This window comes from Eriocheir sinensis, chromosome 66, assembly GCF_024679095.1.
Source record: "Eriocheir sinensis breed Jianghai 21 chromosome 66, ASM2467909v1, whole genome shotgun sequence".
NCBI classification, from domain to species: domain Eukaryota; kingdom Metazoa; phylum Arthropoda; class Malacostraca; order Decapoda; family Varunidae; genus Eriocheir; species Eriocheir sinensis.
The window spans coordinates 2,710,367-2,726,399 of NC_066574.1; the positions used below are offsets into that span (position 1 = coordinate 2,710,367).

Sequence of the window (16,033 nt, forward strand, 5' to 3'; positions counted from 1 at the left end):
CACCACCAGGGAACCCACGGCTGAGGGTGGCGGGTGGGGCGCGTCCTCAAAGCAGGTGCTGACCATTCCTACCTTTGGGTCCGTGGGTTCCTGCTCCCCTTTCCCATCCTCCTCCCCCTCACACTCCTGTCAGAGACGCTCTCACACTCCCTCCGTTTCTAACTGTTCTCGGTTTCACCCACGGATGGTTTGTCTTTCACTTTCTATAACGCGCCGTAGTCCACCTGCAGTAAAGGTGTTTGTAAGTGTACGTGCAAAAATTTCGCTTCAACGTGAATAATTATGTAATGCCCGTTTTGAATACGAGTCGTATATTGCGAAAAACTGACAATATATGGACAAGCAAAGTAACAGCGTGGCAACCCATAAATTGTAGACGTCAGGGTGGACACAGAACCAGACGGAGAGATGAAATTAGAGTATGTGCCGGTGCGGGGTAGAGTACACTTGCAACAGACAGAGGTGGAGAACGTTGGGAAAGGCCTTTGTCCTGCCGGGGCCTGGTAGTGGCTGGGGATGGTGAAGTCAAAGGGTGAAACAGAGTGTGGCGTCTCCCGCGAGCAGGTAACGTGGGAATAGGCAAAACTCTACCTGGGGTCCTCGGACAGCTGGCAGGGCAGCGCGTCTCAGGGTTTCCTGTGTGGCGTTGCAAACGGCTGCAAAGGAACATGAATTTTGCACACGTGGCCACGATTGAGGTGAACATGAAGTCGAAATCAGGTAACGCTTTCCCAATCAGTGATGTTCAGGCAATTTACCGCAGAGTCCGCTGTTCCCAGTGAGCATCAACGTGACTAAAGCTTCTTGGTGCTAGCTAAGGGCAGTTATTCATGCTTAGCGGCGCTTAGATCCCCCCACATTAACTTAGGACCTCCCGAAAAGGCCGTGGCATGTATGAATGAAGGCCTTTCTCTTGACGTGTGCCCTTAGAACGGTGTGGGAGTCACGGTGATTCAATGGCGTTCCCAGAAGAGAGGAGATTGTAGCATCCGAGCTGCCCATGTGCCCGCGAGTCCTTCATCACTTCCTATGATGAAATAGATACTCGAGAAGACAAAAAAAGTAGACCTGGAGCCGCTTTGCATCACGTCACCTGTTCAAAGGTCGGCGGGGCTCACCTGCGTGTTGTGGCGTCCCTATCATCGCCTCCATAAATCACCGTGAATAAAGAAGCTCGTAAGATCACCATTATTATTCTTTCACAACACATACATCTTAAAATTCCCGTGCCGGACGAAGCATTCTGAAAAAGGGTAAATTTTAAGAGAAAGGTGGAAGATAAGTCGGCGGTGAGTTGCCGGCGCTTGGCTGCTGCGGCCACTCGCTATACACTCACTCGCTGGCCGCCAGTCCCCTGTGCGCATGTGTACGAGAGGGTCACCCAGCTCCCTCGCTCTGCCTCTGTGGGTCTCCTGGGTACACTGACAACTCGGGACTCTACCGGCAGCAGGTGAGCCGCCAACTGTCTTAGCCTCCGTAGCGGCTTTGTGCTGGACTTAGTGCCGAGGATGCCTACCTGCGCGCAAGGATTTTAATTGTTTGCATACGTACACGTTGCTGAGTGAGTTTCAACAGTTTAACCGACATTGCCTAGTGCGTGAAGGCCGAGGGACAACCAGTGCAGTGTAGGGAAGCGTGAGTCATCGAAGAGGAGGGACTTCTTCAAACGTTCGCGCCGCCCCCCTCCCTTCCCCTCCCATCCCATCCATTTCCTCCAACACACACGCACACTTGTTGCGACAGCCGTGCAATCATTTCCGTCAAGTAATAGTGTTCCCCTGCCTTGGAGCCTGCATCTAAGGTGACCGACCCTTTCAATATACTTCCCCCGTCAGCGAGAAGTGTACCCGAGATATATAGCAGAGCACACACACTTCATCCAGTAGCAATAAACTAAAGATATGACTTCAGCAGCTAATACCGCTTTCAACTCTTCTCTCAGTCTCTCCCAGCAGCCACCTTTCATACAGCCCTCAGTTCTGCCTTTGTCTCTCCTTCCCGAGGCCAAACAGTCGCGCGTGTGTACTCGTTATCGGAGCACAAGTGGTTGCTTACACTGCACTCAAGGGATATACCAAGGAAGGGGGAAAAAATACCTTCTGGGATAAAGAAAGTTCCCCTTGCACTTGCCTGCGATGCTAACTAAAAGGGGTATTACACTGGGCAACTTTTCCGTGGATCTTTAGTCAAACCACGATTTCCGCTGCGTGGTTCTCATTTGTTTCTTGTTATTGCTGCTGATGATGATGGTGAGCAATACCGCCGTCCTTCGGGGAAATCTACCGCAGCTTTGGAAGATCGTGGAAACGTCAGAAAACCACGGAAATATGAGAACCACGCCAGCGGAAATCGTGGTTTGACTGAAGATACACGGAAAATTTGCCCAATGTAATAGCCCCTTAAGGATCATACTCTTAACACTTATATACTCTTAAAACATTTCGGCGTCCAAGCACACACACATTTGACAAGGCTTTCGTAGGGGTTTGGGTCATTTCCAGAGGTAGCTTATGACCGTGGTAGTAAGTTTGACCATTCTTCTATACCATGATCGTGGAAAAAACACTTTGAAACCCTATTAATCTCCTTTTCGGCCCTTGGAAATAGTTGATGTCAGAAGCTGAAGCGTCTGAGATTACCAACTTATGTGACCATTTGATAAAGCTTTCGAAGGAGTTTGGGTCGTTTCCAGAGGTAGCTTATGACCGTGGTAGTAAGTTTGACCATTCTTCTATATCATGATCGTGGAAAAAACACTCAAACCCTATTAATCTCCTCTTCGGCCTTTGGAAATTGTTGATGTGCGAGGCTGAAGCGTCTGAGATTACCAACTTTTTTTTTTTTTTTTTTTTTTTTTTTTTTTTAGCGTGTTCAGGTGACATCTATTGTGTGGCTGTAGTGACCGACGCCGCCCTCCCGCCCCTCTTTTTCCCTCCTCCCTCAGTACATGTTGCTTGACGGAGGACATTCTGGCCACCCCGCCACTTCACAGCTTTCACTTTTACAGTTTGTTGAAGAGAAAATATCCCTTGTTGTGAGGGAACATTGATTTGAGTTGTGGTGTTGAGAGAGAGAGAGAGAGAGAGAGAGAGAGAGAGAGAGAGAGAGAGAGAGAGAGAGAGAGAGAGAGAGAGAGAGAGAGAGAGAGAGAGAGCACAACAACCACTTTTAACTACAAGAAAAGCGAGAGGATTCCAATGAGAGAGAGAGAGAGAGAGAGAGAGAGAGAGAGAGAGAGAGAGAGAGAGAGAGAGAGAGAGAGAGAGAGAGAGCACACTTTGACACAGCGTTAAGTGCATGCCAAACCTTACATATATAGTCGTTTATTCAATAAGTATTACGTTAAAATTTAAGAGCCGGGTTTAGGGGCGGTGTCTGTGCTTGCTGTCACGTCAAAGTGGTGAATAATACCAAGTGAATAATACCAAGTGAATAATACAAAGAAAAAATCGTGATCCATTCGCGTATATGTGACCCAAGCAAGTCCTCGCGAAGGGTGAATATTCCCTATGCATCTCCATCTATTTCTCTTTTTACCTAAGGGACACATATTTACTTTGGATCAGCTGTATTATTCCCTTTGATTGCGATAATCTTAAACATTATTATTATATTTAAGAGCCACGAGCCACATAGTTACTCGGGATCAGCCTTGTTACCATTCCCTCGTCGGCAGTATATATTTTTAGCATTATTTAGTTCACTTCAGAAGCACAGTGCTGCATGACAGTTCTTCGATAACCTAGTGAGAGATAGGCGTTTTAGGACAATATGTTGGTCTATATATTCGTGAGTGATGGCGCCTATTCTCCCCACCGCCGTATTTTCTTCGATTTAATGTGAATTGTTTTATTGTCTCCTTATTTCACATATAGAATCAGTGTCAAGGTTCCAACAGAGGGGCAGTTAACAGATCACAAAGTTTTCAGTAAGCATAAGAGTAACCCGAGCTTGCTTTCTTCACCCATAGCAACGTAACCAAGAGGGGCAACTACCAGGGCATAAGGTTTTCAGTAAGCATAAGAGTAACCCGAACTTTCCCTCTTCACCCATAGCAACGTATCCAAGAGAGGGGCAACTACCAGGGCATAAGGTTTTCAGTAAGCATAAGAGTAACCCGAACTTTCCCTCTTCACCCATAGCAACGTAACCAAGAGAGGGGCAACTACCAGGGCATAAGGTTTTCAGTAAGCATTTTAGTAACCCGAGTGTCCTTCCTTCACTGTTCTTCCTGTTCTGCAACGTATCAAAGAGAGGAGAGCAACTAACATGGCATAGTTTTCAGTATAAGAATGAGTTTAACCCGAATTTCCTTTCCTCCTCCAGATGATACGAGAGGCCTGAGGCAGCAGCCCGTCACCAGACACCTCCACCTGTAGCCGTGAAGTGCCCCATAGGTAAGCCCACCACCCACTCCCTCCTCCCCATTGCACGCTTTCCGCTCCCCTTTTCTGGCCACATTCGGCATCATCTTGTCCTTTTCTGCCTCCCCTTTATGGCCCAGTTCGACAGTTCAACACGGAGTCATTTCAGTAAACGCCCAAACCAAACTATATTCCGTATACTCAATACTTAATACTAAAGAAATATCCTTTGTGTTTTTTCTAAAGTTTCCTTCACTATATAAGGACTTTTTGTAGTGTTTTGTGTATGCAGGTTAGGCAGCTTACGTACTACAAACTTGCTGTATTGGACTGTCAAACTGCCTTCCCTTTATATCTCTCTTTGTCTGTGTTCTCTTGCGGCGCTGAGACGCGTTCATTTCGTGTTCTGCTTCACGAAAACGACTCGTACTCGGTCGGCCGTTTTTACTTGACTCATGAGGTTGTGCGGTGTTTTTTATTGTCTTTTTTTATTTTTATTCTGACGATGATATGTTGTTGCATGTCATGACATAAAATTTACACTTTCACCAACTTATCATGTAACCAGCACTGCTTCAGATGTTTGTTTGTTTTTTTCATGGTCAAACAACACTATTACAAGTGAGGTGACAACAACCAGCGTTATTTATATAGAAGAAAACGTGGTACGGTGTTAGGAATATAATATTGTGGTCCTGAGCGACAGTTTTCTGCGCAGGCTCAACACACCAGCCTTGGGAGACAGGTTCATATTGCCAGAATACCCCCGCGTTAATTGTATAGAAGAAATCGTGTTAGAAATATAATCGTGAGGTCCTCAATGACACCTTTCAACGCAGGCTCAACACACCAGCCTTGGGAGACACGTTCATATTGCCAGAGTACCCCCGCTTTAATTGTATAGGAGAAAACGTGTTAGAAGTATAATCGTGAGGTCCTGTCACCTTCCTACGCAAGCTACGAGACCCACGACCGTCTTTTTTTTTTATAGCAAAGGAAGCGGCTCAAGGGCAAAAAAAAGTAGTAGGGTAGTTCTATGAGCCCAGTAATAGTTTGACAAGCCTTCTGCACCATGAACGAGAAAAAACACTCATGAGAACCCGACTTACCTCCTTTGTGACCTTTGAAAATATTGGGGCTCACAACCGAGAGAGCCCGGGTTCGATTCCCGGGCAGAGTGGAAAAATTTGGGCGGCTTTTTCGATACCCTACGGGCCTACGCCCTTCCGCCCAGCAGTGAATGGGTACCAGGCATTAATCGGGGGTTGTGTCCCGTCACCAGGGGTCTGTTCCCTTCTCCTATAATTCCTTCCCTTTCTGTCTCTCTCCGGCATGTGACGACAGATGTTGCGCCGACTAAACAAAACTTTACTTCCTTCCCCTTCTGTCTCTCTCCGGCATATGACCACAGATGTTGCGCCGACTAAACGAAACTTTCTTTCCTTCTCCATCTGTCTCTCTCCGGCATATGACCACAGATGTTGCGCCGACTAAACGAAACGTTCCTTCCTTCCCCTTCTGTCTCTCTCCGGCATATGACGACAGATGTTGCGCCGACTAAACGAAACTTTCCTTCCTTCCCCTTCTGTCTCTCTCCGGCATATGACCACAGATGTTGCGCCGACTAAACGAAACTTTCCAACTTTCTTGAAAATATTGGATGAGAGCCGAGTGTCAAGAGTACGTGAAATGTAGCGCGTGTAATCCGTAGAGTTGTTCCCGAGTAGCCTTCAGAATATATACGTATAAAACCTGTTGTTGGTTATTGTGCATAGCCAAATAGACACATCCCCTCCTCCCATGTTCCACCCTTCTTTCAGAGTAGTCTGGAGTAGGTTTTTGTACTCATCCCCCTGTGAAGCCATTGATCATTTGTCTCGTGGAAAAATACACCTCAGGAAATATATCTTCATTGCCAACACTTAACTGAAGCTTGTTATACACACACACAGTTTTATTATTATTATTATTATTATTATTATTATTATTATTATTATTATTATTATTATTATTATTATTATTTTTATTTTTATTTTTATTATTATTATTATTATTATTATTATTATTATTATTATTCTCTCTCTCTCTCTCTCTCTCTCTCTCTCTCTCTCTCTCTCTCTCTCTCTCTCTCTCTCTCTCTCTCTCTCTCTTAATTTCTTTTTCTTTCTTGTGTCTCCTTTTTACTTACTTCTCTTTAATTTTCTTTCTTTTTTTCCTTTTTCTAATCTTTAATTCTTTCTTTATTCTTAATTATTTCTTATTTTTATTTATGTACTTATTTCTTGTACTCTCTCTCATGCATGCTCTACGAGTATGACACATAACATTTTAAGTAAATTCTAACCTAAGTTGACTACCACAACACATATAAGCACTCTGTCAAATAACCACTTGTAAATACACTACATGTATATTTGTTTAAAAACCTTTCATGTGGGGTTGTTGCAATGATCTACAATTTCTTGCAACCAAGGATTTCAGCAGTGTAATATTTTCTGTAAATATGTACAATGTGTTTCAGCTGATGCCAGTAATGCGTCAATATCTCAAAAAGAGGAAATGTTTTTATTATATGTCCTCAATAACATTTAAAGTGGATTCAGTATTTTTGACCCATTATTTCAGTTGCTGCTGAATGTATATGATAATGTTCATAGTGGTGCCACACTGCCTGCCGTGTCAGTGTCCTGCATCAGTCACTCAGGTGTTGGCAGTGTAGCCACTCGCTGTACATGACTGTTTAGTTGGCAAACATGTTTATTATTCTGACTAATGTAATGCATTTTGAGATATGAAACTCCTTTCATATTCCTGCAAGAAATTGGAACTTGTACCATGTATTTTTTTAGCTATGTGACCTATTATGAGTTTTAGTTTTGAAATTTGGATTTACTTAAGTTTTCCCATTTCTTGCATTTTTGCATTAAGCAGTAAATATCAACCCCCATATGTAGCAAGTACGTATTGCAAGTTCAGCATAGCAGTGGTGTTCTTGCTTTCATTACACTGATCACTAGTGGCAAGTTTAGTTAATTCCTTGTATGAATGTGTGAGTGTGTGTGTGTGTACATATATATTTATATACACACACACATGCACACATGCATAATGGTTAAACTTACAGCTGGTGGGCTGTGTAACGATGGCGCAAGTTCCGTGTGTCACCACTGCGGTGTACTGATGTGTATCCCTTTACTTCTCCATTTCTCTGCATTGTTGTTCTGTTGCTAAGTTATTTCCTCCTCTTCACTGGCTCTTCTCTCCCCTTCCATCTACAGTAGCTCAGCATTGACAGTGGAAACATGGGGAAAAAGTAAGTCACTCTCCATCCCCTAGTTCTGTGCCCACTCAAACACTAAATGAGGAGCTTCCTCAAATCTTGCAGACATTCACAGACAAAGGCTATGCATGGTAGCTGATTACAACCTTCCTTGGGCTCCATGAAGCCGCACTTCCGTGTTCATTGATGGGTCTTTATTATCATGTGACAGTTTCCGCCACGTGTGGGAGGCAGTCAGAACACATTAGTTGTCATCTCAGTAGCTGTGCAGAGTATTGGTGCAGCATTTTTTTCACATCTTGGTCAATATACCAACATGTCATCAAGCAGGAAAAGCCCAAGTCTCGTTATGCTACTGAGATGCTGATCATTTAGGAAGCACATGAGGCTCTGGAGGGTACTTGTTGGCTTCACTTAATCGTAATGTGATTCTTTACCCATGAAAAAAATTCTACACTGACTCATCAAGTACATCTCTTCCTTTTATTACATGACAGACTTTTGTGTATTTGCCTACATGTATTTCCCTAACTGTAATATGCAGGAAATGATCCATGCTTGTGGGGTCCTAACCCAGAGACTCGGTCGGTCAAAAGTTCGCTTTAAACTCATTGTAAGTTTTGGATTGAACAACTTTATTTTCCAGGCTGTTCAATTGCTTAGTTACATTGACACCTGGAATGACTCCAAAAAGGAAAAAGTACAAGCTAATACTATTTACAAATTTAAAGCTAAACTTAATAAACTGAGATTTGAAGAAGGGACGACACAAGTGTAACTGCTTCCCGTATATCACAACGAGGTAAATACAACTAGGTAAACACACACACACACACACACACACACACACACACACACGTCATGCATGTACGCAGTGCTATGATACTTCAATGATCAAAGCTGAGAACTATAACAATGAAAAGGAACACTTAATGTGGTTCAGGCGCTTCACCACGAGGAGCTTTGGCAACACTTGATTTGGAATGACTGTTTTGTGCATAAGTTTTTTACACTGCTTCACCGTGAAAACTTCTTGTCTGTCGTGTGTAAGTGTGTACATTGGCGTCATTGGCTTGGTTTTGGATATGCTTGAAAAAATAACTGTGCATTGTGAGGTGTGAATGAAACCTTAAAATTCTATACAGCTATAACAACAACAAAATAACAATAACAATAAATATAATAATAACAATAAAATAATAATAATGATGATAATATCAGTAACATATTAGAGCTTTTCTTGCATTGACTTTTTTTATTCAAGGACCACTAGGACACTATAGTCATTGACATAATATAACATGAGGCTTGTTTACTAAATGAGATAGAGTTAAAAAGAGATATTTCCAGCAATGTACAAACATCACACTAGCATGCTCATGATATATGAAGAACTTTGAGAGAAGCTTTTACCTTGCATAATTTGTACATATATTGGAAAAGAACAATGAAAAGTGATTACTAACCTTCCCCCTTCCCTTGCCATCCCCAGCACCAGCAATAAGAAGATGGACAGTGGTGGCCAAGCCAGCTCCCCTGAGGAGGAGCCTCCGAGGGACCCTGGCCTGACCAAGCACCACTCCTACACCAATGAGGACCTAGAGGGACACCGTGCCCACTCCATCTATGTAGGCGTGCATGTGCCCGGGGCTCGCCGCCGCCGGGGCCACCGCCACCACCGCCACCACCACCACCACAAGAGCTCTTCCAAGGACGGCTCTGAAAACAGACCTGGTGAGTGCAGGGAAGGGCGGTCACCTCCTTGTAAGAATCAATACACTTATGACAGGATTCTGAAACAACTGATTAATGTCTGATTTGTCACGGAGTCAAGGGAAAGGAGTCGTGTTAGTTATCTTTCATAGCTGTTAAGATTTATTCCTATTGGTGCCGGGCCCTTGCAGTACGTTAGTCACTGATCTCGCTCTCAGCCAAGCATGATTATGGGACATTTGAAAAAGAAAGTTCAGTAATTTGCTAATGGTATTTGCATTCATTCTTATATGGCACTACATTTAATTACATATATGTAGTAGTATTTTGATATTTCAGTATGGAAATATTGACCATTATTATAAGTAACTGCATAGTTTAACTTACTCTCTACTACAATGATATTCACATGGTATAGGATGTATGTGCACAAGTAGGATCTGTATTGGCATGTGGCAGGATGCTTCGTGAGCCTAAATCTCATTTCTCCCCTCTCTAGTTTGCAAAGCTTCCAGATTGTAAGGAAAATTAATGATTTATGAAACACAAGCACACTATAATAGTTCAATGATTGACAAAGCTCATTACAATTTTGATGGTTTTTGATTGGCTACATAAAGAATCTTAAGAGTCGAGCCATGTGTTGCCCAGGCTTTACGGCCACTCTCCCACTCCTCAGCTTTGCCCATGCTGGAAGAGGACTGCCCCGATGGTTTCTCTTGTACGACACTTCGGTCCAGGCCAGCCAAAAGGGACTCCCACGGGAACATGATTCCTTTAGGACAATGCTTGTGTAGCTCATGGTCAAAGAGTCACAGACGTCAGACAAACATTAGCTATTAGTTTTTGCTACAATGTAATAATATACATAAAACACATGTAGTTGAACTTAAATCAAATATGTATAGCCTTTTCATGCTCTGTGGCTTGATGCTTGTACTACATGACACTATAAAACAATGTTATTTCATCATAAACTAGGTGAGATGTGACAATGGTTAAATCACAGACTGTAAAGTTTGCTACCAATGTACACAGTGAGCACAGCATGAGGGAATCATGGTCTGGGTTTTCCCTCCTGAGTGAGCCTTACCGCCTCTCCTAACTAGTGCATGATGCTGTACATATTGAGAGCATGAGTGGCTAAGCCCTTGTCCCACTATGTCAGCCTCACCAGTCTGAGCCTCAAGTAGATGGACAAGTGCTGCAAAATTCTTACTCTTTGGAACAAGACTTACTCACTGATGGTCCCAACCTTCCTCATGTGCAACAGCCTTCCTTTGTATAGTGACTTCCCTCTCACCTTGAATAATACATTGTGTGAACCTTCCCTACACACCCATGGACAAACTAATATACAGTAAGGAAGACCACTTTCTTCTCTACATCAAAACATCAACACTATTACATACATTCTTCTTTCATATACAAACATCTAAGTGTCGAGTTGTATTTTTTCGTTACTTGTCTTTGAATTTTTGTTTTCATTATAGTTAGTTCTGATGGTTGCTGTGGAGTGAAGTTACTACGCCTTATAAAATACCTAAGAGCTTAAAGTACTACTAGTAACAAATAGTTTTAAGCTTCCCTAACATTCATTCAGTGTGAGTATCCTAGCATTTAAGACAATAATCATTCACAAATATTTACACAGTAGTTAACAGCTTCACAGCCTCACAAAACACTGACATGAGCATCAGGAAGAGATATATACAAACTGAGCATTACAAGGCCTTGAAAAGTGCAGTTGGAGGCAATCTTTGATGTCTATAACGGGGAGACTTTGCAGGGACACAGATACATCTTTCAAAACTAAATGTTGTGATACCGACAACGGAAATGACTTCAAAAAGGAGACAGTTCAGGCCAAAAATATTCTTGAATTTAAAGTTGATAATAAACTGAGATTTGGAGACGAGACCAAAGGAGTGTAGCTCACTTCCTGTATATCACAAGTAGGTAAATATAATTAGGTAAGGAAATTAATTGTGACCTTGATACGCCCTGGAGTAGAATGCATCAGTGGCTTGGTCGCCATCACTTAAGAAACACATTAGAAAACTGGAGCGGATACAGAGAGCGGCAACAAAAATGGCGCCTAGTCTGAGCGACCTGCCTTATGAAGAAAGATTGCTGAGGCTGAACCTCTCTACATTGAAAATTAGAAGAGAAAGAGGAGATTTAATAGTGGTGTATAGGGTGATGAATGGTCTAGAGAAATTGGATAGAGATAACCTTTTGATAAGAGAAGAGAGAAACTTAAAAGAGGAAATGGAAAACTGTTGAGAAAAGGAATTTGTAGAAGAGACATCAAGAAGAACAGCTTCCCGCAGAGATGTGTGGGGGTCTGGAATGGGCTGGAGACGGAAGTGGTTCAGGCTAAGTCAATAAGCGCATTTAAGGCCAAATTAGACAGAAGTAGTTGAAAAGACATAGTTCCGTTCCTGTAAATCACAACTAGGTAAACCAGGTAAATACACACACACACACACACACACACACACACACACACACACACACACACAAACAGATAAGAAATTTTAACCTTCTGTACAGACTTTTTGGTTAATTAATCACAAGGTTGTTATAATATTGTGCTGTTTTCAATTCTGTTGTTTGTATATACAAGAGAAATCAAACTGTTGCACAAACCTTTCATTTCTCTCTGTTTGGTTCAGTAACTTTCAATCTCAAACCTTCTATCTCTTCCTCTCTGGTTCAGTAACTTATCAATCTCAAACCTTCCATCTCTTCCTCTCTGGTTCAGTAACTTATCAATCTCAAACCTTCTATCTCTTCCTCTCTGGTTCAGTAACTTATCAATCTCAAACCTTCTATCTCTTCCTCTCTGGTTCAGTAACTTATCAATCTCAAACCTTCCATCTCTTCCTCTGGTTCAGTAACTTATCAATCTCAAACCTTCCATCTCTTCCTCTTCGGTTCAGTAACTTTTCAATCTTCATACTTCACGTTTACCAATCCAGGGCCTCGGGGTGCATGGATTCTTACACCAGTGGTACTTTAAACCCTTCATGCGGCGCCGTTTCGTTGCAGTGACTCCCCCAAGCCAGCGGGTGCAGTTCATTTTAGGCGAGGAGGACGATGACGATGGCAGCCACCTCAGCCACCCAATCTTCAGTGAGATGGAGACGCTCACGGAGATGGAGGGCGGAGAGATGGAATGGAAGGAAACTGCCAGGTACGTTGTGGAATGTTGTTAAAACCCACACGGTTTCCTCATGAAAAATTAACGAGGAAACTTGATGACAGAGTGGTAGGGCATAAGGTCTTTTTTTAGACTAAAGGAGGCAGCTCAACGGGAAATAAAAAGTAAGGAAAAAAAAGGCCGGCTAATTGCTGCGCATATAAAATAAAGTAGTAAAGAGTGTCCAAAAGAGAGGTCAATTCTGTGTGGAGAGGTGATGTGATACTCTCCTCCTTGGCTGTATCTCACTCATTTTATTTGAAACCTTAGCTCGTCAACACACTAACCAGACGATTGATTATTTAGACCAGTTCTGACAATGTCCTTTTCCGGCAGATGGGTGAAGTTTGAGGAGGATGTGGAGGAGGGCGGAGAGCGGTGGTCCAAGCCTCACGTGGCAACCCTCTCACTCCACTCCCTCTTTGAGCTGCGGTCCTTCCTGCTCAACGGCACGGTCATCCTGGACATGGACGCCACGACCCTTGACCAAATCACTGATCTCTTGCTGGACAACATGATCAACCAGGGACAGTTGACCTTTGAAAGCAGAGAGAAAGTAAGGAAGATTTCTGTTTTGTGCTCTTTTTGACTCATCCGCTACGATTGGCACGGATTTGGCTTTCACTGGTAGCCTGGTAACATATAGTCCCAGGTCTTTCTCTGCCTCTGTGGTGGATAGTGAAGTGTTTCCCATGTGGTATTGGTATGCTGGATATCCCCTCCCAAGGTGCATGACTTTACATTTTCTTCATTGAATTGTAGCAGCCACTTTTTGCTCCATTCCCGTAGCTTGGTGAGGTCTTGTTGTAGGAAATCCACAGTCAAGGGGTTAATGATATAAATGATTTGTATTTGTACTTGAGAATATGATATGTAAGTAAACTGAGCTCTTTTTCAGTCCTGTTCATTTTTCATAGCTGTTCAGTGAGTAAAAAAAGTAATTGTCATAGTTATTAAGAGACTAATACTACACGAACTTTAGCAAGAGTTCTCAAGTGGTGGGTAAGTAGCCACCTTCATATGTATATCAATATAAACTGAAACTGAGGAATAACATGTAAGCATGGCAGCATTAAAAAAAATGATATGGCTTAAAAGTAATGGTATACTATTTGATCACCTTTGTTGCCATCGAGAAATTGGAAGGTAAAGGATCACCATTGATTGAAGTGGTTTTGTGAGAGTAAAAGGGTTCAGAAGTCTTGCTGCAGCACCTTGTTAGTCTTGAGAGGTGAGAGAATAGTTTTTGAACATTTCTCAGCATTATTAGCTAAAGTTAGATGGGGCACTCCTCTGTACATTGTTCACTGAAAACACTCCTTTCCCTACAGTTCAAGGATGCCCTCCTGCGCAAGCATAAGCACTTGTACGAGAAGCAGAAGACCAACAAGGAGAACGGCAACATGTCCCGCCTGCCTCTGATCCGCAGTCTGGCGGAAATTGGCCGCAACCATTCATCTTCCAAAAGTAAGTACCACCATCGTTTGGGCTCATATTTTCAAGGACTCAATTGGAATGTAAAGGTTGGAAGAAAAAAAAATTGAGTATTACAGTTAAGTTTCAAGAATAAATCTCTAGCTTAAGATTAAGTTAATGTGAAATATTAATTTGTATGCCATCATGTATTTCTTTTCCAAATGATCAAGGAACAGGTGGTAAGACAGGCATAGGGGCCCTTGCACTTGTGCACTCACTGGAAATAGGAGAAGATAGTGTGTCAAACTAGTTCATATTCCTCGTATAGTTACTGGCTCACTGTCATGATTGTTTGTCGTAGATTGTTTCTTCATGGGGGATGGATGCACTGAGGACACAAGCAGCCTAGAGACACACTTCCTCTCACTCTGTTGTGTGACATTATATACTTAGCCTCTGCTTTACAATTCAGTCTTAAAGAAAAGGTTACATGTAGAATATGTTTGTCAAGTCAATTTCCTTCTCTGGCATTGCTACGGTGATGCCTTGATTGTTTCTTGTGCTTTGTCTCTGTTTATCTGTCTGGGATGCTCAAGAATGTGGGGCGGGATGCTCCCAGGTGGCTGTTGTGGTTGGTCTTTCAGATCATTGTATATTACTAATATCTTGTTGTACAAATGTTGATTTCTTAAGTACTTCCATATCCATCCCCTTGTGGCATTCTAAATATTATGATTTTCTGTGTTTGTTGCAAGTTCTGATCTTCAGGCTTTAGCAGACTCTTCTGCTCTGATTATTGCAGTCTGAGGCATTATGTCTTTGGTCTCAATACTATCAGATCATATCTCAGACGTTTGGTAACATTTTCATTGACATTGTGTACTTATGCAATACATATCACTTTGTCTCAGTAGGTAAACCATAGAGTAGTTCATCAGATGACTTCATTGCACTGCATGCTCAGGTGTGGCATGTGTATCAACGGCATGCATTAGCTCCTGATGTACTCATGCTACATACATTTGCATACTACCTTGCCTTTGATATACTTATTAAACTTAAGATAAGCTTTGCAGTATGGAATATAGAAAATGCTCCGGTAGAATCAAGAGAAGGATTAGTCTAGGGAGTAACGAGAACTAAAGCCAACATGAAAAGGTCTGAGTTAGCCTCCCAAAGGAAAAATTATACATGAGTTGGTGAACTGAACTGCAGTTGCATCAATACATGCATAGATTATTTTCATAGATTAAACTGAACAGATTTTGTTTAGGTGACATAACCCACATATCGAATAGGACTGAAGAAAATCAACAACTCACCTCATGACAACTAACGGTAGTTTGGTCTGATGATCACACAAGGCTTTATGGACATACTGGCGAGTGGAATTAAGCGCTCCAACACGGGTCCCGTTCCCTCCAACATGGATCACGAGATTGCCCGAATGCGGTCCAACAGCACACCCACTCCCTCCCACCTTCTGCACCCTCCAGTGGTGCCAAACTATGGCACCCACCTGGAGGTGCCCAGAAGGTCCTCAGAGCCACCACCTTGGTTAAACTGGAGGAGACATTCTGGAGGTTTAGGCAAGTTTAGGTAGACGTTGCAAAACCACCCAAAGTAGTATGTTTGATGCCAACTCGTAGCAAAAATGGGAAGACTAGAGTGGACGTTGAAAGTTACATATAAAGTACCATGCATATATGAAAACAACTTGAAGTAATTGTTGAGTATATAGCAGAGTATGCCTATCACAACATTCTGAAGCATTTTGTTATAATGTAGAAGTGGCACAGAATTGTTCCGTGTTCCAAGTGTCGGTCGTAGGCAGCGGTAGCCGCTGCATCACACACCATCTTGGTGAATGCATAAACTATACCTGAACCTTGAATTGAAAGTAAAACATTTGAACATTCACTTGTAAATAATATTTGAAATGAATTGGTTCCGTGTAATATTTTCTTCTATTCACGAGAATATCACGTACTGCCACGACTGGTAAGTGTTTGAACGACAACTCTCCTTCATTGAATCTAGCTTAAAGTTTCCTTT

The 16,033-nt window shown here is 42.5% G+C and overlaps 1 protein-coding gene across 19 annotated transcripts in view; it reads left to right on the plus strand.

The window, feature by feature from the left end:
• Nucleotides 1-16,033, plus strand: part of LOC126987719 (sodium bicarbonate cotransporter 3-like) — a 76,685-nt gene that overhangs the window by 22,051 nt on the left and 38,601 nt on the right. For 6 of the 19 annotated variants that reach the window (XM_050844947.1, XM_050844936.1, XM_050844948.1 and 3 more), the window contains exons 2-9: nucleotides 4,327-4,397; nucleotides 7,643-7,677; nucleotides 9,137-9,378; nucleotides 10,037-10,078; nucleotides 12,412-12,556; nucleotides 12,899-13,118; nucleotides 13,894-14,029; nucleotides 15,343-15,567. In XM_050844947.1, coding sequence (XP_050700904.1) covers nucleotides 7,667-7,677; nucleotides 9,137-9,378; nucleotides 10,037-10,078; nucleotides 12,412-12,556; nucleotides 12,899-13,118; nucleotides 13,894-14,029; nucleotides 15,343-15,567 — 1,021 coding nt within the window. In that variant the 5' untranslated portion in view covers nucleotides 4,327-4,397; nucleotides 7,643-7,666. Of the gene's footprint in view, nucleotides 1-1,285; nucleotides 1,451-4,326; nucleotides 4,398-7,642; nucleotides 7,678-9,136; nucleotides 9,379-10,036; nucleotides 10,079-12,411; nucleotides 12,557-12,898; nucleotides 13,119-13,893; nucleotides 14,030-15,342; nucleotides 15,568-16,033 lie in introns of those variants that run through there. The other 13 variants (XM_050844957.1, XM_050844956.1, XM_050844953.1 and 10 more) reach the window with 6 other exon arrangements.